Source organism: Apium graveolens, unplaced genomic scaffold (assembly GCF_009905375.1).
Source record: "Apium graveolens cultivar Ventura unplaced genomic scaffold, ASM990537v1 ctg4588, whole genome shotgun sequence".
Lineage (NCBI taxonomy): Eukaryota > Viridiplantae > Streptophyta > Magnoliopsida > Apiales > Apiaceae > Apium > Apium graveolens.
This window is the reverse complement of record NW_027418607.1, coordinates 49,521-74,346: the sequence shown is the minus strand read 5'-3', so window position 1 is coordinate 74,346 and position 24,826 is coordinate 49,521. Positions and strand designations below refer to the sequence as shown.

At 33.4% G+C, this 24,826-nt stretch overlaps 1 protein-coding gene across 1 annotated transcript; it reads left to right on the top strand.

Moving 5' to 3' along the window:
* Window positions 1-16,374: 16,374 nt before the first annotated feature.
* LOC141702046 (uncharacterized) lies at window positions 16,375-24,651 on the top strand. Its single transcript, XM_074505750.1, has 5 exons — window positions 16,375-16,756; window positions 18,021-18,169; window positions 18,783-18,944; window positions 23,554-23,669; window positions 24,398-24,651. The coding sequence occupies exons 1-5, from the start codon at window positions 16,570-16,572 to the stop codon at window positions 24,414-24,416; spliced, it is 633 nt and encodes a 210-aa protein (XP_074361851.1). The 5' UTR covers window positions 16,375-16,569; the 3' UTR covers window positions 24,417-24,651.
* Window positions 24,652-24,826: the final 175 nt, after the last annotated feature.

Genomic DNA, 24,826 nt, shown 5'->3' with positions numbered 1-24,826 from the left:
GGCCACCGAACGATTATGACTTATACATAATGATGTATGTGGTCGAATGCGTATGATGGAAAGGGGGCTTATACTACTTCATAACATTTACTGATGATTTCAGTAGATATGGATATGTGGTTCTTATGAAGAACAAATCCGATTCTTTTGAAATGTTCAAAGAATATAAGGCCGAAGTAGAAAAGAAAACAAGGGAAAAGTATAAAAATTTTAAGATCAAATCGTGGAGGGGAATACTTAAACCTCAATTTAAAGAGTTTCTTGAAGGAGTATGATAGTGTATCATAACTTACTCCTTCTGGAACACATCAATGGAATAGAGATTCTGAGAGGAGAAATCGTACCTTGTTGGACATAGTGCGATCGATGATGAGTGAAGCGGATCTTTCATTCAGTTTCTGGGGTTATGCTCTGGAAACGACTGTATATACACTTAACCAAATTCTGACTAAAGCGGTTCAAAAGGCTCCATATGAGATAAGGACTGATAAACGTCATAGCATATCATTTATGAAAATTTGGGGATGTGAAGCGTTTGTAAAACGTTTAGCCCCTGACAAGCTTGGACCAAAATTAGATAGATGTTATTTTGTGGAATACCCAAGTGAGACTAGGGTATAGTTTTATAAACCTTCTGAGAACAAAGTGTTTGTTGCTCGGGCCACTATATTTCTTGAGAGAGAACTACTTTCTAAGAAAATCAGTGGGAGGATAATACATCTCGATGAAGAACGAGAACCACATGATAACATTGAACCAGAGTTGGAATAAGATTAGGATGTACATCAAAATGTTGAAAGTAATCTTGTCCAAGAAACACGGGTTATTCGTAAATCTAGTAGGATTCACCATGAGCTCGGGAGAAATTATGAATTTCTTTTGACTCAAGATGGTGATGTGATGCTTACGGATAATGATAAGCCTCTCACCTACCAAGATGCTATAAACAATTCAGACTCTGAGAGATGACTAGAGGCCATGAAATCCGAGATGGAATCCATGTATCAAAATAAAGTACTGACTTTAGTTGATCCACTCGAAGGGGTAAAACCCATAGGGTGCAAGTGGGTTTTCAAGAAGAAAACTGACATGGATGGTAAAGTACATACCTATAAGACGCAACTAGTGGCAAAAAGTTTTAAACAAATACATGGTATAGACTATGATGAGACTTTTTCACCGGTTACTATGGTCAAGTCCATCAGGATTTTGTTAGCAATAGTTGCTTACTTTGACTATGAGATTTGGCAAATGGATGTCAAAACTGTTTTCTTATATAGGAGCCTTGAACATGATGTATATATGATACAACCTGAGGGTTTTGTCGATCCAAAGTTTGCTAAGATAGTTTGTAAGTTGCTTCAATTTATTTATAGATTGAAGCAAGACTCAAGGAGAATGAATATTCATTTTGATGAAACGGTCAAAGAGTTTGGCATTATTCAAAATGAAGATGAACCATGTGTTTACCAGAAGGTTAGTGGGAGCCATGTGACATTCCTAGTATTATATATAGATGACATATAATAAATAATGAATGGCATACCTTCTCTATAGGCTGTTAAGATTTGGTTGAGAAATAGTTTCTCGGTGAAAGACTTAGGCGATGCTACCTATATATTAAGGATCAAGATCTATAGAGATAGATTGAGAAGATTAATCGACTTAGTCGGAGTACATACATTGATAATATATTACATCATTTTAAGATGCAGGAGATACAGAAAGGATATTGTAAGTCATATGTCATAGGCCTATTTGTATATTCGAGGATTCAACTCAACTCAAATAAGAATGTAATAAGTAAATAGTGGATCGACCATCAGAGAGATCTCGCAAAGTAATATCTGTCAAAGGATTCAGAAACAAGGTTCATCTACAGACTTGAGGAGTTAATTCACTGGAAGAAGTTCAAGAAGTTGATCATGCCTCAGTGATATAAATCAAGATCGTGGATTTAATCAAGTGACAGAGATCTCGTCAGAGTATCATTAATTACAAGGATTTAATCTGAAGAAAATCAGAGTATCAAAGTCAACACATGAAGAAACGTCACGGAAGTTAGTCACTCATGAACCAGACAGTACATCGAGTGTCAACATTGAAGTGGTGGAATTGATTCATAATTTTCAGTGATTTTCAGAAGATTTGCAGAAGAATGGTTGCTGTTCAAGACTAGAATTAATTCTCTATTAATTAATTAAGTCATCTAATTTAATTAAGAAAATAAATTATATATGCGAAGAATAATTTATTTATTAATTGAATTAATTGATTAATTAATTCTGAATTAATTTTAGGAATTTTCAGAATTTATATTGGATTAAAATCTGCATTAAATCAACAAGACAATTGAAAATGAACTAGCATGACAATCAGGATTGTCATACCGATTGTCATGCTAGGCCATTTTCAATAGTCTCACCGAAAGTTACACTAGGAGAAGGATTGTCTTGCTAGTTCATTCTGATTGTCATGCTAGTTCATTCAGATTGTCATGCTACTTCATTCAGATTGTCTTGCTAGTTCAATCCATTGTCCTACCGAAAGTCTTGCCAGCTATAGGATTGTCATGCCAATTCAATTCTATTCGGCTGTTGATTAAAAAGAAGCAGAGAAGCAGCCTCTCAATAATCCAGTACACAGAAGTCAAGAACAAAGCAGAAAAGAAAAACAAGAAGAAATATTTCATCTTTTCATCTGCATACTTCAAGATTAAATTTCTAGATTGTAAAGTTAAATCCAATCCACTAGAAATCTTTATCTTGCTCTTGTGTAACAATCTAGCGGATTAAAATCCCTAGAACTTAATCTCAAATCGCGTTTAGCATTTGATTCTAATTATTGCAAAAATAGAAAAAGTTCATGTCGAATTTATTCTAAATTTGTGATAATTAATTTGAGATTAATTCCTTGTAATCGATACAGTTGTTGTAACACCTTTCAAGTTTAATAATATTTTTATTTAACTTGAATTTTGTTTCACATTTTTTATTCCGCATTTAATTCGATTATTTGGTATTGTTTGTATTCAACCCCCTTCTACAAACACATTGGGACCCAACAATTGGTATCAGAGCCTTCTGATTAACGAACAAATCAAGATCCTAGACTTTTGTGATTTTTCAACTCCTTGAATTTTTATTTATTCAAAAATTCATAATGACTTCACATAAAGTTGGAACCGTTAAAATTCCACAATTTGATAAAGAGAATTATATCATGTGGAAGAAGAAGATGCTATTATTCTTACAAGTTGCAAATCCCAAATATTCAAACTTGTTAAAGAAGGGTATAAAAACTCCGATGGTTATTGAACCGGAGGTAATAATAGATGGTGTGGTGACTACTGAAGCTAGAACCTATCCAAAAGAGCCTGAAGATTTTACTCCTGCTGAGAAGGAAGAAGCCTCCTTGGATGCCAGCCTTCAATTAATATTAATTGATTCCCTTGATCCCTTGATGAACAGACATGTGATGAACTGTAAAAATTCCAAACACATGTGGGAAACTATTGAGGTGATTAATGAAGGCACAGAGGAAGTTAGGGAGAACAAGTTGGAAATCCTAACCTCTGAATATGAACATTTCAAATCAAATCCAGGAGAAGGAATTACTGAAGTGTTTGAGAGGTACAATGCGTTGATCAACAACCTGAACATCAATGGAAAGTATTATTCAATCAGGGAGGTCAACAAAAAGTTCCTTTTAACACTGCCAGCTCATCTTGAACATAGAATCACTGCCATTAGAGAAGCTAGAGATCTGAGTGAGATTTCTTTGGACAGGCTCTATGGAGTGTTAAAAACCTATGAGTTGGAGCAGATTCAACAGAAGGAAGTCTACGGGAAGGATAGAATGGTCAGCACATCTACTGCACTTGTAGCTGAAGGTCAACAACAACAACAATCTCAACAGTTAGAAAGAATGGTACAGTTTTCCAAGGGTGAGGAAAATGAGTTAGTAGCAGAATATGATCCTCCTACTACAAATCAATCAAGTGATGATTTTTATTCCTTGGAAGAGCTGGAGCAATTAGAAGATGAATCAATGGCCCAAATTGTCAAGAGATTCTCCCATGTCAGATTCAGGAGGAATCCCAAGCTTAAGTACAAGTCCAACTACAACAAATTCCAGAAAGGTGGATCTTCATCCTCTAACACCAGCAGTGGTGGGTACAAAACAGGGATGGTTGATCGAAGCACCATTAGATGCTATAACTGCAATGAGTTGGGACACTTTGCCATAGAATGTAGGAAGCCAAAGCAAGTAAGAAAGAACTCTGAAAGGGCTTATCTGGCAAAGGGAAGAAGCTGGGATGATACTGACAGTGAAGATGAAGATGAAGGAAATCTTGCTCTTATGGCTATTGATGGAAAAACTTTATCGTCAAGAATAGAGGTAAAACTTTCTGATGCTGAAATGGTTTATCATCTAAGAGGTAACTTAGATTGTGCACGTCGTGATAATGAACTGTTAAGTTTACAGATCACAGACCTTGAGAAAGAGGTCAATGAATTTAGACTTGTGCACATTAATCAAGACAAATTAAAAGAACAGGTATCTTTTCTAGGGAATAGAGTTGACTGTTATAGAAAACTCGAAACTATTCTCAAAGACAAGATCACCGGTCTTGAGACTAAGGTTAGAGCCTACTTCAATTCTTGTTCGAAGGCTAAAGAGTTCTACAGTAAGCAAGCTGTTAATCAAACATCTGGAATAGGTTATGATTACAATGCTGCTATTGGAGAATTAGGCATAAACTCCCCTCCTCATGTCTGTGCTAAAGGGAGGGAAGTACCACAAGTGCTTAAGGGTGTTGATGAACCCCTCTATAAAGCATCAATTGCTGAACCATTTGATGCGACCTCTTCTGTTATTCAAGAAGAAATACGTGCTGAGGATCATGCTAATGAGAAGATTGTTTCCAAGTCAAGCGAGTCGAAAGTTCCAGTTAAAGTTGTGAAAGCAACTGAGACTAACTCAGACACACATGAGTTTGATAACAATAATGCCATGTCTACCATGCATAAATTGCCTGCTGTTAATCACTCTCATAAAGCATGTGGTGTTTCTAATTGTATGTCTTGTGCTTTTAATATGATGTATGCTTATTTTAATGGTAAGCATGTGTCTAATGATAAGACTACTCCTCGTCAGCATGTGAATAACAAGAAGCATGATAGGTCTAAGACTGCTAGTCCTTCTAAGGCTAGAAAGGAGACATTTGTGCCTAAGCTTAAACAGAAATTTGTTAACGCTGTTTACAAGGTCAAATGTTCAGTCATTGAGAAAGTTGAGACCATTAAAATTAAAAATGTTGTTTTGCCTGACAAAGGACAGTTCTACAAGTATGCCGGGCCCAACCAAGTTTGGGTTCCGAAGAAGGTCTAATCCATTTGAAGTGCAGGGCATTAAACAGGTGTAACCGGTAGTGTGGATTCTTGACAGTGGATCATCAAGACATATGACCGGAGATAGAGCCCTGCTATCAAATGAGAATTGAGAAAGCTGGCCCCCTGGTTACCTTTGGAGATAACAGCAAAGGTTTATCTGAGGGATATGGCTGTTTGCAAGCTGAGAATGTTATCATTGTAATTTTATATATTGTGCTAGGTTATTATCAGGAAGCAGTATCTAACATACAGCACCAGTGACGAGACTTGAGAATATTACGACATATCAGGCACCTGCTGCACATTACACTTGGAATTGTACTCTAGTAAGATGTGTACAAGTGTACTCCTGATTGGTGAGTTAAAAGAGGAAGTCAGTGCACCACAGTTCATGGACTTTGCAGCTGCAGATCTATTGGACTATGCAATCTCTTCTTCACAATCTCACTTCAGGTTGGTATGAACTAGTATACTGCTCAAGCAATTGTCAAGGACATGGTATGACACTCTAACTGCAGTTACAGTTGTATATGAACTAGTAGAGTCGTCATATTTATAACTATTTTATCATTAGGCACAATCAAATTGTTTTATATGTGCAGTGATATATCGGTTATGCAACATAACAATTAGTATCTAAAGTACTTGACAAGTATCGGTCAATGATATCTTGTTAACATTATGTTGCAGATATTTGTAAGCTTTTGACATGAATGAGAATTACTTAGACTTTACCCTAAGTGATCAATGTTTTATCAAAAACTCATTCATATTGAAAAACAAAATCAAACTTCTTTCTACATTAGTGATTTCTTATGTCATGTAAAATCTTTTGAAATCACTATTGTAAATCATTTTCTCTCTATTACCATATGTTCTATGATACAGGTTCAGTCTCCAATGACTTTCTTTCATTGACAGTCATGAGGTTGAAAACCCACAACGTCTATCCCAGACTGTAAAGACAAACACAAAAACAGAACCAACCAACACTCTCTTACCACTAAAAGTAGTATGAATGAGCATGAGGGAGATAGTGCCTAGTGCACCACATAAGGAAGGTTCTGTAGTCAACCCAGTAGCTCTGTCTCATACATAGATGAGTAGTATTTAAACCGAGACAACTGCTAGCCCCCATACATCTTCTCAAAAAGATGTAATGGCTGAAAAGGCACAAAAACAGTTACTAGATTCATTCTCTCAACAGGGTGAGTCTATTGAATTTTGCCTGTCGGCCAAGGTATCCGATGTAGTGTCACCACTTCAAACATAATCAATTCTTGATGCACAAGGAGAGGTTACACACACAAATGATGAGTTGACGGAAACAAGAGTTTCGACCATTTTAAGGTCAGATTCGATTGTTCAAGGTTCGTTAGTGGACCAATTGCCTTTACAGGTGTTAGGAGAGGATACTGATCCAAAAGCCATATGTCAGTGGTCAGTGTCTACCTCCCCAGGCTTAAATCCCCTGGATGCATCTGCGGATAGTGGATCTGACATAGGTGCAGATCGGCAACTTGTTGACAATGATTCAGATATTACCTGATAAGTCACAAGGAAGTGTCTTCACAGACATTAGAAGGGAACTTTGATCTTTATGCTAAAATCATTGGATCATTGTTTACCTTCCCAGAATTCAAATCTGGAACCCTAAAAGGGAAACTAGCAACTTGTAGATTATGACTCAGATTTATCTGACAAGTTTAACAAGGATGGGGATTTGTGAACTCCCATTGCACCACCTGTGACCTCCTTTAAGGATGGCTAAGGTGATTTTCCTTGCAGGTACAGCTGGATTATGGAGCTATGAGAGAAGAGTGATACACTTGTGAGAATGAGTGTAAACACGAGTGGAGAGAAGAGTGAAACACATGTGAGGTACACTAAACAGAATCACACACTCACAGTGAGGTAGAAAGAGAAACTACTTGTTATTTCTTTTCCAACCAAGTGAAATATGAGAACTCCTTCAGACGACGGCATACATTCCTTCTTTAAGGGGGAGATAAAAGCTTAAGAAATAGTTTGGAGGATTCCTCAACTAAGGGGGAGAAATAGCAGGGAGGAAGAAAAAGATCCTAAAAATGTACACTACTCCACACCATTGTTGTTTGTAACTACGGATCCTATTGTACGGGAGAGGTGGTAAACACAAGGTGATTTTCTGATAAGGGAAGAAGCTGTTAAGGGAGTACCATTGGTTTTTATCTGCGGATCCTATTGTACGGGAGAGGTGGTAAAACGAAGGTGATCTTCTTTAATCAGTTGATTCTCATAGGGGGAGAAGCAAGAGATATGGGCTTCTCAACAGGAAATGTGGTTGTACAAATGAAGATGGAACTACTTGAAGATATGTTCAGTCTAGAGGAACATCTACTTGGAATCTGGAAAATGTTAAATCTAGTCCAGAACTTTTCTACTATTTACTTTGCATTTCTGTTTATATCTTTTTTTTATTTGTTAGTTGAGTTATCCTCTAGGTATTTGTGTGTTATTGTCTAACAAACAAATAGGGGGAGATTGTAAGTCATATGTCATAGGCCTATTTGTATATTCGAGGATTCAACTCAACTCAAATAAGAATGTAATAAGTAAATAGTGGATCGACCATCAGAGAGATCTCGCAAAGTAATATCTGTCAAAGGATTCAGAAACAAGGTTCATCTACATACTTGAGGAGTTAATTCACTGGAAGAAGTTCAAGAAGTTGATCATGCCTCAGTGATATAAATCAAGATCGTGGATTTAATCAAGTGACAGAGATCTCGTCAGAGTATCATTAATTACAAGGATTTAATCTAAAGAAAATCAGAGTATCAAAGTCAACACACCATCTATTATTACCTCCGGTTCAATAACCATCGGAGTTTTTATACCCTTCTTTAACAAGTTTGAATATTTGGGATTTGTAACTTGTAAGAATAATAGCATCTTCTTCTTCCACATGATATAATTCTCTTTATCAAATTGTGGAATTTAAACGGTTCCAACTTTATGTGAAGTCATTATGGATTTTTGAATAAATAAAAATTCAAGGAGTTGAAAAATCACAAAAGTCTAGGATCTTGATTTGTTCGTTAATCAGAAGGCTCTGATACCAATTGTTGGGTCCCAATGTGTTTGTAGAAGGGGGGTTGAATACAAACAGTACCAAATAATCGAATTAAATGCGGAATAAAAAATGTGAAACAAAATTCAAGTTAAATAAAAATATTATTAAACTTGAAAGGTGTTACAACAACTGTATCGATTACAAGTAATTAATCTCAAATTAATTATCACAAATTTAGAATAAATTCGACATGAACTTTCTCTATTTTTGCAATAATTAGAATCAAATGCTAAACGCGATTTGAGATTAAGTTCTAGGGATTTTAATCCGCTAGATTGTTACACAAGAGCAAGATAAAGATTTCTAGTGGATTGGATTTAACTTTACAATCTAGAAATTTAATCTTGAAGTATGCAGATGAAAAGATGAAATATTTCTTCTTGTTTTTCTTTTCTGCTTTGTTCTTGACTTCTGTGTACTGGATTATTGAGAGGTTGCTTCTCTGCTTCTTTTTAATCAACAGCCGAATAGAATTGAATTGGCATGACAATCCTATAGCTGGCAAGACTTTCGGTAGGACAATGGATTGAACTAGCAAGACAATCTGAATGAACTAGCATGACAATCTGAATGAACTAGCATGACAATCAGAATGAACTAGCAAGACAATCCTTCTCCTAGTGTAACTTTCGGTGAGACTATTGAAAATGGCCTAGCATGACAATCGGTATGACAATCCTGATTGTCATGCTAGTTCATTTTCAATTGTCTTGTTGATTTAATGCAGATTTTAATCCAATATAAATTCTGAAAATTCCTAAAATTAATTCAGAATTAATTAATCAATTAATTCAATTAATAAATAAATTATTCTTCGCAGATATAATTTATTTTCTTAATTAAATTAGATGACTTAATTAATTAATAGAGAATTAATTATAGTCTTGAGCAGCAACCATTCTTCTGCAAATCTTCTGAAAATCACTGAAAATTATGAATCAATTCCACCACTTCAACGTTGACACTCGATATACTGTCTGGTTCATGAGTGACTAACTTCCGTGACGTTTCTTCATGTGTTGACTTTGATACTCTGATTTTCTTCAGATTAAATCCTTGTAATTAATGATACTCTGACGAGATCTCTGTCACTTGATTAAATCCACGATCTTGATTTATATCACTGAGGCATGATCAACTTCTTGAACTTCTTCCAGTGAATTAACTCCTCAAGTCTGTAGATGAACCTTATTTCTGAATCCTTTGACATATATTACTTTGCGAGATCTCTCTGATGGTCGATCCACTATTTACTTATTACATTCTTATTTGAGTTGAGTTGAATCCTCGAATATACAAATAGGCCTATGACATATGACTTACAATCTCCCCCTATTTGTTTGTTAGACAATAACACACAAATACCTAGAGGATAACTCAACTAACAAATAAGAAAAAGATATAAACAGAAATAGCAGGGAGGAAGAAAAAGATCCTAAAAATGTACACTACTCCACACCATTGTTGTTTGTAACTACGGATCCTATTGTACGGGAGAGGTGGTAAACACAAGGTGATTTTCTGATAAGGGAAGAAGCTGTTAAGGGAGTACCATTGGTTTTTATCTGCGGATCCTATTGTACGGGAGAGGTGGTAAAACGAAGGTGATCTTCTTTAATCAGTTGATTCTCATAGGGGGAGAAGCAAGAGATATGGGCTTCTCAACAGGAAATGTGGTTGTACAAATGAAGATGGAACTACTTGAAGATATGTTCAGTCTAGAGGAACATCTACTTGGAATCTAGAAAATGTTAAATCTAGTCCAGAACTTTTCTACTATTTACTTTGCATTTCTATTTATATCTTTTTCTTATTTGTTAGTTGAGTTATCCTCTAGGTATTTGTGTGTTATTGTCTAACAAACAAATAGGGGGAGATTGTAAGTCATATGTCATAGGCCTATTTGTATATTCGAGGATTCAACTCAACTCAAATAAGAATGTAATAAGTAAATAGTGGATCGACCATCAGAGAGATCTCGCAAAGTAATATCTGTCAAAGGATTCAGAAACAAGGTTCATCTACAGACTTGAGGGGTTAATTCACTGGAAGAAGTTCAAGAAGTTGATCATGCCTCAGTGATATAAATCAAGATCGTGGATTTAATCAAGTGACAGAGATCTCGTCAGAGTATCATTAATTACAAGGATTTAATCTGAAGAAAATCAGAGTATCAAAGTCAACACATGAAGAAACGTCACGGAAGTTAGTCACTCATGAACCAGACAGTACATCGAGTGTCAACGTTGAAGTGGTGGAATTGATTCATAATTTTCAGTGATTTTCAGAAGATTTGCAGAAGAATGGTTGCTGCTCAAGACTAGAATTAATTCTCTATTAATTAATTAAGTCATCTAATTTAATTAAGAAAATAAATTATATGTGCGAAGAATAATTTATTTATTAATTGAATTAATTGATTAATTAATTCTGAATTAATTTTAGGAATTTTCAGAATTTATATTGGATTAAAATCTGCATTAAATCAACAAGACAATTGAAAATGAACTAGCATGACAATCAGGATTGTCATACCGATTGTCATGCTAGGCCATTTTCAATAGTCTCACCGAAAGTTACACTAGGAGAAGGATTGTCTTGCTAGTTCATTCTGATTGTCATGCTAGTTCATTCAGATTGTCATGCTAGTTCATTCAGATTGTCTTGCTAGTTCAATCCATTGTCCTACCGAAAGTCTTGCCAGCTATAGGATTGTCATGCCAATTCAATTCTATTCGGCTGTTGATTAAAAAGAAGCAGAGAAGCAGCCTCTCAATAATCCAGTACACAGAAGTCAAGAACAAAGCAGAAAAGAAAAACAAGAAGAAATATTTCATCTTTTCATCTGCATACTTCAAGATTAAATTTCTAGATTGTAAAGTTAAATCCAATCCACTAGAAATCTTTATCTTGCTCTTGTGTAACAATCTAGCGGATTAAAATCCCTAGAACTTAATCTCAAATCGCGTTTAGCATTTGATTCTAATTATTGCAAAAATAGAAAAAGTTCATGTCGAATTTATTCTAAATTTGTGATAATTAATTTGAGATTAATTCCTTGTAATCGATACAGTTGTTGTAACACCTTTCAAGTTTAATAATATTTGTATTTAACTTGAATTTTGTTTCACATTTTTTATTCCGCATTTAATTCGATTATTTGGTACTGTTTGTATTCAACCCCCTTCTACAAACACATTGGGACCCAACAGATATGTTTCGATGTCTCATGGGATAGTGATCTCAAAAGATAATTTCCCCCTAAATCATTAAGATGATAAGGGCCATTTGAGAAAGCTCCATATGCTTTAACAATTGGATCTATAATGTGTACAATGAGATGTATTTATCCTAATATTTCGTATGCTTTGAGCATGACGAGCAGATACAAGTCTAATCCGGGTGAGGGTCACCGGATAATTTTCAAGAATATTCTTAAGTACTTAAAGAGGACTAAAGATTTATTTTTGGTGTATGGAGAAGATAGGGAACTAGTTGTAAAGGGTTATACTGATACTAGTTTCTGAACCTAATTTTTGGACAGACAAGGATGATTACGTGTTTATGTCTGTTTTGTGTTTTGTCTAAATATAAGTGATGTTAGATGAAATAGTTCACAACAAGAACATTGATGATTCTATAATGGAAGCCGAATATATTGATATTATTGAAACAACTAAGGAGAATATTTAGGCATGTCCTTAAGTGATATCACCTTATTAATGAGATTAATGATCAAGGAGATATAAATGTAAAGTGCATAGTAATGATAGTGTTGCAGACCCACTGACTAAGGCTTTGTCGCAGCAGAAGCACGATGGTCCTACTAGTTCCATGAGTATTAGATACATGGGTGATTGCCTTTAGTGCAAGTGGGAGATTGTTAGTGTTTGTGCCCTAGAGACAACACTATGATGTTTTAGTTTAAGACATTAAGATTATTAATGTTTATGTTCTATCGATTATTCCCTTTATAATTTATTAATTCTTAATTTACAGCGATATGAATGTTAGATTAATAAATGTCCTTGGAATATGATATGCAATTCTATATCTATAAGTACGTGACTTATAAATGAGATTATGAGAATAGTATCAATATTCCTAAAGGTCCCTAGTCGAGTATTATTATTAAGGGACAATAATAATGCATTAAGACTAGTGTGTTTGTTGACTGATAATCACATCTCATTGATCATAGGTATAGTGATACTAAAGTCAAAGACACAGGCAGATGTATATGTACATGGTGCTGGACAGACCCGATGTGAGATTCTACATGTCTGTTGTGTCATAAGTAATTCTCACAGTGATAATGATGTAATGGTCCTTAGACCTAAAGTCATTATATTTCTATACGAGAATTAATATACATTGATTCCATTAAAAGTTATCATTGACCGGGTAATGATAAAAGTGGACATTGGGTATATTATGAATCGTATGAGAAATATGAATGATCTAGATGGGATTTAACCCTCCTATTTTAGGAGTGATATTATTGGCCTCTTGTGTGAGCTAGACTACGAAATGCGTGGCCACGCTCAAATGTTGATTTGATATGATAGTCTACTCATTGATCAAGGAAACCTGGATTAAATATTGATGAGGATGACACATTACATGCCTCTAGTTTAATCTATAATATGTGGTTAAAGGGATTATATTACATTGTACATTATTCACGAAAGGTTTAATCGATCACCGATTCAATTATTATTACTTGGGTAGCAATGATGTATTACTAGATGCCGCTCATTGTTTACGATTTTAAATTAGATTTAAAATTCGTTGACAATGTAATAATAACCTATAGGGTCACACACAAAGAATGCTTGAAGGATTATTTAATTTAAATTGGATTTAAATTAAATTAAAGTAATTTGAATTATTTATAATATATTAATTAAGTTTGACTTAATTAATTAGATAAATAATGATATTAAAATTTACTAATATTAATTATGAAATTTATTTATTAAATAATTAAGTGAGACTTAATTATAATACAAATAGGAATTTCGAATTAATAATAACTCCTAATTAGTTAAGAGTTATAAGTCGTTTTTCTACTCTCTATATAATATCTCTTGCGTGACTGATTTTTTGGCGTGTAAGACTTTTACTAAAATCCTAGCCACCAAGAGAGAAGATAGAGAGAGCAAGAAGAAACGAGTTTATGCTAGTACACATCCAATCCTTGAGTTCAAGCATTCGTGTGGATACCGATAGAGCGTAGATCGCGAGAGCGGGATACGTGGTGATTGAACAAGCTTTGGATCTCCATTAGTCAACCAATTAGTAAAACTTCTTAAGGTAAACAATCTGATCTACGAATTAAATATATGTTTTTCGCATGGATCTTGCAGCGGGTTTCGAAAATTCTGATTTTTTACATTTTTAATTACTGTTTTCGTTGCATTTATGTGCTCGAAACCCAACATGTGCGAGATCCAGGCCTTTAGCCTAATTTTTTTTCTAAAACTAACTTTAAATTTTTAATTTACATTTTTTTCAAGTTTGTTAAGTTTACCTATTTATCAAATCAATCTTGGTAAACGAATGTTCATAAAATAATAATTTCATCAAATGAATAACTTGTATGAACAATTTGTATGGTTTCAAATATAGTAGTGAAATATATGTTAATCTTAATTAATAGAAGAATAATATCAATAAGTGAAATATTATAACTGTTCTTGAGGGTATTCATTGATCGTGATTTAACTACATATTTTAAATTGATCAAGACTAAAGCTGGTTGCGCGATCAAAGATCAATAACTCAACTTTCACATTAATAAACTTTTAATAAACACTTTAAAAAATATTTTATTTTCATATTATCCTTAAGTCTGAAATTGTTATATATACTATACAATATTATTATCGCTCGTCGTTAAATCCTATCTACTATCCTAAATTCGATTTTTTTACTCTTTGTTACATGAACATCTATATAAATTATTATACATTTTCGTCTTCTATTATTTAAGTTCCACAAGTTATATAATATGCACGACTCAGATATATTTTGTGAGATGAAACTATAAATCGTATAATATACATTACATATAATAATCTTTTCAAAATGCATATTTTGACCAAACATTCAGCTAATTTGTATGTAGAATCTTTTGCTTTTTTTTAATGAGTTGCATTTTCAAAAGCAACTAATTTTACAACTTCTCGATTGTACAAATAGGTTATTATATCTCTTGTAATAATATATACTTTTGGATATTATATTAAATTTTTTATATTACCCCAAAATCTTTATATTTTTCATTCTAATATATTATCGTATAATATCCACAATCTTAATTATAATAAATCATTATATCTAGTTATGTAATATGTAACCGATAGCATACAAAGAGACTGGATCTCATTTATAATCTTTTAAAAAAAATCAATGTTTCATATTTTTCTTATTATTGATTTAATATATTTTTTGCTGTATATAATATTTTTTATAATGTCATTTTATAATTAAACTACATATTATATGTATTTATTAATAAACAATCGATGTGTAATCCAAAATTTATTTAAACATTATTTTGAAAATTTTCTAAAGTTTCATATTTTCGTAGTATGTATATTTTAATTAATCAAAATAATACATCTCAAAAGAATTATTAATTTACCTAATTTTATAAGAAAAAATAAATTATCAAATGGGTTTATATAAGGCTTACATATAATTATATATAATGAAATAATACATACAAGTTATTATACAATAGTCTACAACTATTATATCTTAAATGACATTGGCTCATGAATGAAGGTTTGAGTTCAAGTTTGGTAGCTAATAAATCAGGATTGATAAAATTAATTTGCTCAGGAGTTAGGCTCGTATGTTATGTTGAAATTTAATATATATAAGAGGTAAATATACTCCCTATTTCCCATTCATTTCTATACACTTTTTTTTGTGTCCCATTCAATTCTATACATTTCAAATTTACCAAAAATAGTAAAAATTTAATAGTATAAAAATCAACCACATCCACTACTTTCTCCTACTACACTCACTTTATTCATTAAATATTGATATCATTTTACCCAACTTTATATTTTTTTCTCACTAAATTACACTTTTTCTTTATCTCTCATCCCACTACCTTACCAAAACTAATATTATTTTAATGAATTTCTTGTTCTCCCAAACCATTTGTATAGAAATGGTTGGGACGGAGGGAGTAATATTCAGTTAAATTATTAAAAAAATTAAATAACTGTAACATTAATAGATAAAATATTTGTCCAATAAATGGATTAGCGGGTCAGGTCAGGTGACCCGTTTCATAAATGGACCGGGTTAGTATTATAGTGTCCGTTTGGGAAATCTTAAAATAAGTAACCTATGACTTAAAATTAATAAGTGACTTAAAAGTGATAAGCAGATGAATACTTATAAGTTATGTAAGTGTTTGGTTAAATTTACTTATAAGTCAGATTTTTTTTTAACTTAAATGAATTATAATAAATAATTTTTAAATATTATTATCTTAATTAATGACTTTTAAATTAACTCAACATTTAAAAACATATATTTAAAAACAAAAATTAATAAAAAAGTGAAAAATCAAAATAAGTTGAAAAAAAGTACGTCGTTACTAACATTCAACTTATGAGCTTATAAATTGTAAATTCGACTTATAAGTTGGGTCGACAAACAGTCCGAGATAAGTAATTACGAGTTATAAGTTATAAGTAACATATAAGCCGGTAGACAAACAGCCCCATAATTTCGCCATCAATATTTGTCCGGATCTCATTAGTGCCGCACCTAAAATTCAACTTAAGAATATGACCCGACTAGACGGTAACCCGAAATTGATGTACAAAACTCAAGAATGAGGTAAGTTTCTATAAAGTCATATAACCCGAGGTACTTACTAGCAAAAGTAAGCAGAATTGTGCTAGTCTTGAATAACCCCCGGCCTAAACCATCTGCAAATTTTAGCCACCATCTCTACGTATACCTGCAGATTACATATGTACACATACATAGCATATGATAACACATATTATATGTGAGTGAAGATACATGGTTATGTTTCGAACCCGAATCTTGTCTTACTCATTAGCATCTTACAATCTGCGGCAGCAGCGTTGGATCTCGTCAACAAGCCCACTGAATCAATCATGGATAAACAAGATCAAAGGGGTCATCACTGGCAAAAAGAATGATGACCCATCTCAATCAGTCACTTCTGAGTCATTTACACTGCCTAGTATGTTTCTATTACTAGTTTCCACTCATGTTTCTGTCATTTCATTGTTTTGTGTATGTTTTTTTGTGTGTAATTGATTATTAGTTAAGACCCAGATTGAATGTTTTGATTTTGAAGTAATGGGGTGGCCAATCTTTAAGTTAATTGAACCCTATTGCTTTTTTGCTGGTATAAGTTTTCGGATTTTTTTTATTTAGTTATGGAGGAAATTGTTGGTCAAAACTTCCGAGATGTTAGAAAAACGAGAGTATTTTAGTTGTTTGGAGATGTTGGAATAGGACGATCATAATTTTATGGTTAATTTTATACGTCACATTTTTGAATAAATGGCTATCCATTTTTGAGTACAATGAGATTTATTCATATCTTTGTTAATATAACAACAGAAGTGAATAGGAAATTTATAAAATTGGATGCTAATGTATGAAATTTGTCCTTCAAATGTTCTCTTTTTAAATTATGCTCCAACATCTCATTTGGTTGGGAAGGAATGGATTGGAAGATTGAGAACATTAATTGAAGGTGCGAGAGAATGATTTAAGAGGTAAGAGTGAAGCAAATGAAAGAGTGCAATTTTGTATGATGAGTTCGCAAAGAAATGAAGTACGAAGATTCATTCTTAGATCGGTGGGATTGAGCTTTACTTTACATTGCTGTGAATGTCATAATGGACTCGACTAAAATTATATCTATTGACACAAGTTATTATTAAAATTCAACATCATTCCAACTAAATGGAGAATTATGTTGAGTGGATAACTATAAGAATAGAAGTGTTAGTAAGCATTAAAGAAACAGAAAGAAATGTGCTATTATAAGAACTTTAATATATGTAAATGTTTGACAAATATTTTGTTATGTACGGTATGACTTAATTGTGCTTGTGATATATTCTTGTTAATAATTAATTATAAGCAAAAGTTGTACATTAACTTGACACAGGTAATTATGCAATGCAGTTGAACATATGCACATGTCAAATTTGTGAAAGCTACAAATACGACACACATATTACACCCACTGCATGATAATTAATAACTGTTCCATAGTGAGAGAATACAAGACTATGACCGAAGATGAAGACATCAAGTAAAATTTGTATAAAATTCTATGTAAAAAAAATATTTTTACTAGCTGTTTGCATCCTAATAGCGATCTACAACCACACCATATAATCATTGACAAACTCATCAAACATGATCTTGTTAGAATTTTGTCAATTTTTCTAGCTATTTTTTAAATTAGTTATGCTGGGTAATTAAAGGGTTTGCGGATGAATTGAGGAATGCAAGAAGATTAGGGACGTTCAAACAGTACATGGTCGGCCGAGGCAGTGAAGCAACTTTTGCAGATGCATTCGAAAAGCAGGAGGCTATTATTCGATTTCTTGGGGTTTGTGATCCTACTGGAGAGGTTTGGTTTCCTGATCTTTAAAAAAATAGCTCAGGATATGATGGGTTCATATTCATATATTCTTAAGGCTAATCTGGATTTGGGTCAAAATAGTTTCTCTAGTAAAGGGAATTAAAATATAACTAAACATTACCTGAGATCACTGTATTTGTTCAACTTACAAATCTTGCGTTCCTTTGTATAATCTTTACAACTAAAATACCACATGAAACTCATAGACATGATCTACATAGAAGGGTATAATGTATTCAAAAATAGCATGACGGATATTTATATGTCCTATGTTTTGTACGACAAGGAATAATTGTCACTGACCCTCCCCATTACTTGCTTTCACAGCAAAGCGCTCCCAACTTTTTCTTCAGCCCTTAAAAATTGTTTATATTTTAATCCAAAACGGTATGCTCCTAACGACTTTTTCATAGTATATCATATTCTAGAAGTTATCCTTACAGTTGAGTTTTTAGTTGGTGGATTGAGGTTTACTCAATTATAAAATCTGAAGTAACATGCATTTAACATATATACCTATACTCTATAGGCTTTTTTAAGTTAATAAGTAAATTAGTTAGTTTACCTCTAGTAACTCCTCTACCTTAATTTCTTGCTTTAGAATCTCCAAAAGAATCAAAAACAAGCAGCAGCAAAACACTGTAACTGCACAATTGCTGATGTTGAAAATGCAGTGTCAAAGTTCACTTGGGCTAAAGAAGCTCAGAAGAAAATCGAGAAGTTGAAAGCAGAAGGGAAGCCACTGCCAACGAGTATGGCTGAGGTATTACTTACATTCTACGTTGGCTTCTATCTTATACATGACAAGCTCATAATTATATATATATACATGATGTTCTTCCATAAAATTTTATTACATACCATACAAGTTTGTCAGCTTGTGTAGATATTTGCATTTTAAAGATTTGAAAAAGATGCTCCCTGTTTCAGTGTAAACAGTTTATTTTGTTAGATATGTGCCTATAAGTCTCTGCAGAAGTATAATTTATTATTTTAGAGTTTAAGACGATGCTGCAACCTATTCACAGTTATTGGATATAGTTTTTAGTAAATTGCATTCATGTACTTGAAATTAACACTCTTATGGAGTTTGCTGGCTATATTTCATTTTCAGAAACTATAATTGTCTAGCTTTTGAATCCATGGTAAAATTTAAACTTCCGCAGAATCAGTGTGGAGACATTGAGAGTAAGAGATATCTTGTTGTCCTTCTAATTTTAATGCTATTAACTTCTTCATTACTATCTTCAAACACCGGTAAAACCTAAATCTCTCCAACCCCTTGTGTGTTGCTATATTTCTTCAGAATTCTAATTCTTTTAGTTCCTTCAATATTCGAAATGTCTTCTTTCATGCCATGCCTTCCATTTTCAAGGAATTATTTCAAATTTCTTCCCTTAACAGATACGGGCCTTGTAAGTCCTGCTACATAACGCCCAAGGTGAAATAGTAACCAATGACTGTGCTAGGTGGATTACGGATATAGGATTCAACCCAGAATAGAGCTGTGATATGTTAGGGGGAATACACACAAGTATGGAACCAAATAAACAATGCAAAACACACACTCTATGACGCGGAAAAATCCACGTCCCAACTTGTATTATTAATCAATACAATTATCAATAATACAATCAATCGCACCAAACGGTATTCACTCAATCGATACTTAAGTCAAACAATACTCAAGCATACATTAAAACAATAACATGATTATGAATATATAGTCATCACAAACTTAGCCAACAAGACATACCTAATCTGATTACAATAATAATTGTCTACCCATACAATTATTACCCATTCCCATTATAATAATAATTGTCAACACATACAATTATTACCCAACTCAATTATGATAATAATTGTCTACCCATACAATTATTACCCAATCCAATTATGTTTTCTATCACCAGGCCCATACTGCCTATTGGGTTTAACCCCAACAATCCTCCCCTTCAACCCAATATGATTACATGCACAACCGAATTAACGGTCACCATCAAGCCATCGACGTCGATCCGCCAATACCTCCCCTCGAACAATAACCCCTCCTAGTACAAAAAGATTTCTCTTATCTCTTCGACCTTTAAGTATCTCTAAATCTCCTTTAGTGACTTTCAACATATTGTTCTTCATCATAACAGTATATCCCAAATCAACTAATTTACCCAACGAAATTAGATTTCGATTTAACTCCGGTATCTATCTTACTTGAGTTAACTTCTGAACACGACCGTTGTGACGTTTCATTGTTACCTCATCAATGCCAGCAATCTTTACCGTTTTACCGTTCGGTAAAGTTACCATCTTTCCCTCACACTTTTTATATGACGAGAACCACTTCCTCCTACCACATATGTGATGAGAACATCCCGAGTCAAGCACCCATTCTTCTTTTGATCCCTTCTCTTCTTGAACCAAAAGAACATCTTCATCAGCTTCTACAAGCGAAACACTACCCCCTCGATTTTTTTTCAACTCTCTCAAGTCTTCACTTGCCTTTGGACACATAAATTGTATATGACCCAATTCCTCACAATAAAAATACCTGATATTAGGGTTATGTTTCTTAACATACTTCTTTTCCGTGTCACGCGCACGTACCACGAATGCACTTCCATCAGATGTGTCACTCGATTCTTGTTTCATCAATCTTTCGGCCTCCAGAAGAACAACAATAGTCTCATCCAAATCTAACTTCGTTTTCCCAACCAATAAAGAAGTCATCACAGTATTATACTTCTTCGGTAGAGACACTAGTAGTAAAACAACTTTGTCCTCATCCTTCAATTTTTCATCCAAATTATTCAGCTGGTTGATTAAGCCAATCAAACGATTCAGATGATCTCTTAAATCTCCGTCTTCTTCCATCTTGAGCCCGAACAAATATTTCTTGAGAAACAGCTTGTTGGCCAAAGACTTTGAGTGATAAGTCTTCGTTAACTTCTCCCACAAATTCTTGGGATTGTCCTCTTCAAGAACATCATACTTGATTTCTGGTGCAAGGGCCAACCACATCGTTGATGCCGCACGTAACTTCATATCTCCCCACTTTGTATCATCAACTTCAGTAGGCTTCTTCTCTCCGAGAGTCGCATATAACCCTCGTTGAATTAATAGATCTTTTACCGTGCTTTGCCACAAGGTAAAATTGTTTCTTCCATTAAACAATTCAATCTCAAATCCCCCAACCTTCTCCATCATGAACCTTGGCTCTTGATACCAATTGTTAGGGGGAATACACACAAGTATAAAACCAAATAAACAATGCAAAACACACCCTCAATATGTGACGCGGAAAAATCCACGTCCCAACTTGTATTATTAATCAAAACAATTATCAATAATACAATCAATCTCACCAAACGGTATTCACTTCAAGCGATACTTAAGTCAAATAATACTCAAGCATACATTAAAACAATAACATGACTATGTATATATAGTCATCACAAACTTAGCCAACAAGACATACCTAATTTGATTACAATAATAATTGTCTACCCATACAATTATTACCCATTCCCATTATAATAATAATTGTCAACACATACAATTATTACCCAACTCAATTATGATAATAATTGTCTACCCATACAATTATTACCCAATCCAATTATGTTTTCTATCACCAAGCCCATACTACCTATTGGGTTTAACCCCAACATGATATCCTTGGAGCAAAGTTTTTCGGGTTATATTTATGGTTGCTCCACCTGATAACTAGACTAGTCCTTGCTACTAGAATCTAAACAGTAACTTTACAAGCCCAGAGTTTTTGCTAAAACATGGGTTGGAATTAAATTTGAGCTCATAAAGTACTTTTATTCTATTGTTCTTCATGCTAATTACTGTCTTTCTCTGTCAAATATTGAACAACCCTTTTGTTTCTCTTCTTACCATCTGCTCACACCTCCCCTCATCCCCTGAAGTTACTTAAAGAGCCAGGTTTATTTCCTCCAAAAATAATCTAAACATATTCAGATGTCCCCAATCTATTAATTTATGAATAACAAATAAGAAGTTTGTTAAGCATATACATTCTCTTGCAGTTTCCATAATTAGTTTTCTTAGTGATGCACTTCGGATAATCAATTGTTGTGTACTGGCGTGTTGCACGATTATATCAATTGTTGGTAGGGAGTTCAAAAAATGAAAGTTGGGTGGAAGTCAAATAGGTTTGCTAATGAAATTTAAAGCCAAAACTACTACTAAATCTGTGCAAATTCTATAAAATTAACAGCCTTGCACCCGTTCAAGAGAAGTCCCTGTTGGTCGTAATTTTAAAGTTGGGCCATTTAGTTGTAAAGAAATATAACCTGGCTACTAAAATTTAAGAGAGTGTTAATGACACGTATGTAAATTGCAATTCCGTTTCCACTTTTTGGATAGATCTGTCCAGAGAAAGAATTTTCTGCTACAAATTTTTTACATGATTCCAGTCAGGTAGTTTGTTCTGTTCTTGTGAGGCTTGTCAGCTAAAATATTACATTTCACTCCTACAAAGATCCTAGTCGAGACTAGGATTAGGATATCCTTATTAGCAAGATCCTAATCGAGACTAGGATTAGGATATCCTTATTTTTTATATTTATTTTAATTAGATCTGAAGCTTATTTAATTTTTTAGATGCTTAATGAAATTAAATTACTAAAAAAAATGACAGCCACTATTAATGTGAAACTAAAGAGTGGTGATCTTTTTAATCCTTTGTATGTGTTAGCGTATTAAAGGTTTTCAAAGTAAAGTAAATTCCCCTTTCAGGAAGGCTTGTGCAAAATTGTGGTTTGTGTTGTTTCATCAGGCCCGTGCAGTTTTTTTCGCTCCTTGTACTTCGGAAATAGTATTCTTTCTGATTATTACTGATCCTCGTATTAGAAGGATCCGAACATGATTTCCTCCTCAAAAACAGATTGACTTTCTGTTAATAAGGTCATCAGTATATTCATATTCTTGTTCAGATTGGGTTGTATGCTGTCACTTAAGTTAATTGTAAACGATAGAGTTACATGTGAAAATATATGCACATGATTAAGTTACAAGATTATTACTGATATTCACTCAATGACAAAACCCATTTCAGTATCTATTAATAATCTGATACGCATTACTATTGGTGCATGTAAAAGTCGACTTTAAACAACCCTCTGTATCAACGTCATTTCTTCAATGGCTGATTCTCATAGTAGAAGTCCATATTGGTCAATCATTCGACGAGGTCCAAGATTTGTTATCTGAGTCGTCCACTAATGTTACTTCAGTGTGTTTTGAAGTTCCTTTGTGTTTGTCTTCTTGTCATTATGCCTTACAGCCGGATTACAAAATTTGTTGGCTTTTTATTGATAGACTAATAATCAATACTTTGGCAGGTCCAAAAGCTGATGGGTTCAACCCCACTGGATATTGCTCAGTCGAACTTGGCTAAGAGTGGACAAATAAGCAGAAATGCAATGTGCCCTTGTGGTTCTAAAAAAAGATACAAACGGTAACTTTTTCTTTGTGTCACACAGCAACGCCCAAACGCTTTATTCAAATATATATAGTTTTTATTTAGTAACTGCTAAATAGTGCCAAGTTCTTGATTTTCTTTTGATGGCCTAATTATCATCTTACCAAAAAGAATCATATTTGAAAGGTTTTCTGTGTCTGTTTAATAAAAAGGGGATTAAATGACCAGTCCAGCAGTTTTCCGGTGCCTTTTGTTTAACTTAAATTATTTACAATTTTCTAGAAACTGTCCAAATTAATCTTGAAAAAGTTCTGTATTAATATTTCTCTTATTGCAAAAATTTGTTGTTCCTTTTACAACCAGATCATCTCATGCAGTACAGTTAATGAAAGCCTAAAGAGACAGTGTTGAACAATACTAGGCTTTCGAAGCCCATTACTTCGATAATTGTGTAATTGTTTATAATTTGCCATTATTTTGGTAATTATCTCCAGAGTCTAATTTTAATCAGGAATGGTTGTTTTGGTTTACAACAAAAGAAATGTAAAGTTGTAGATTATCTTTCAGATTAAATTTGATTAGTATATTTGCTGGTTCTCTATTTTGAGAACTGTTTTCCTCACCATTGCTAAAGATCCCTGTTTCCATCGTCATCATCATTGTGGTTACAGCTTTGATTTTCACCTCAACAATTTTCATGTATGTAAATGTTTTTTGTTTAAGTATGAATGGTTCCTTCATAGTGTTTTGTTTTGATTATGAAGGTGTTGTGGGAAGGATTAAGGATTCTCGAAGGCCTCTGAATTAAGTCAACAAGATAAACGACCTGGGAGACCTGTTGCTTGGTGAATTCGATTGTGATTTTCTAGTTATAAATCATCAGGTGATGGGTTGTTTTGTATTTAGCGAATTTAGTCTTGTGGAATAAAGTAGAACAGAATTTGTGAAGCACAAGATTCCCTTTATAACACTTACACCTGAGTTAAAGTTACTTGTCTATCGCCATTTTGTCACTGGATTATACTCTTCACTCTATTAGCTTATTTTATACAAATTTAACTTGACTCGATTCTTATAAATTTGTTACACCTAGTGAGATTTGGAATCACATAATCCACAAAAATGAACTAGAAATTGACCAAGATAATGTTGTTCATGTGAATATTTTTAAAGGATTACAGATTATAGAAACA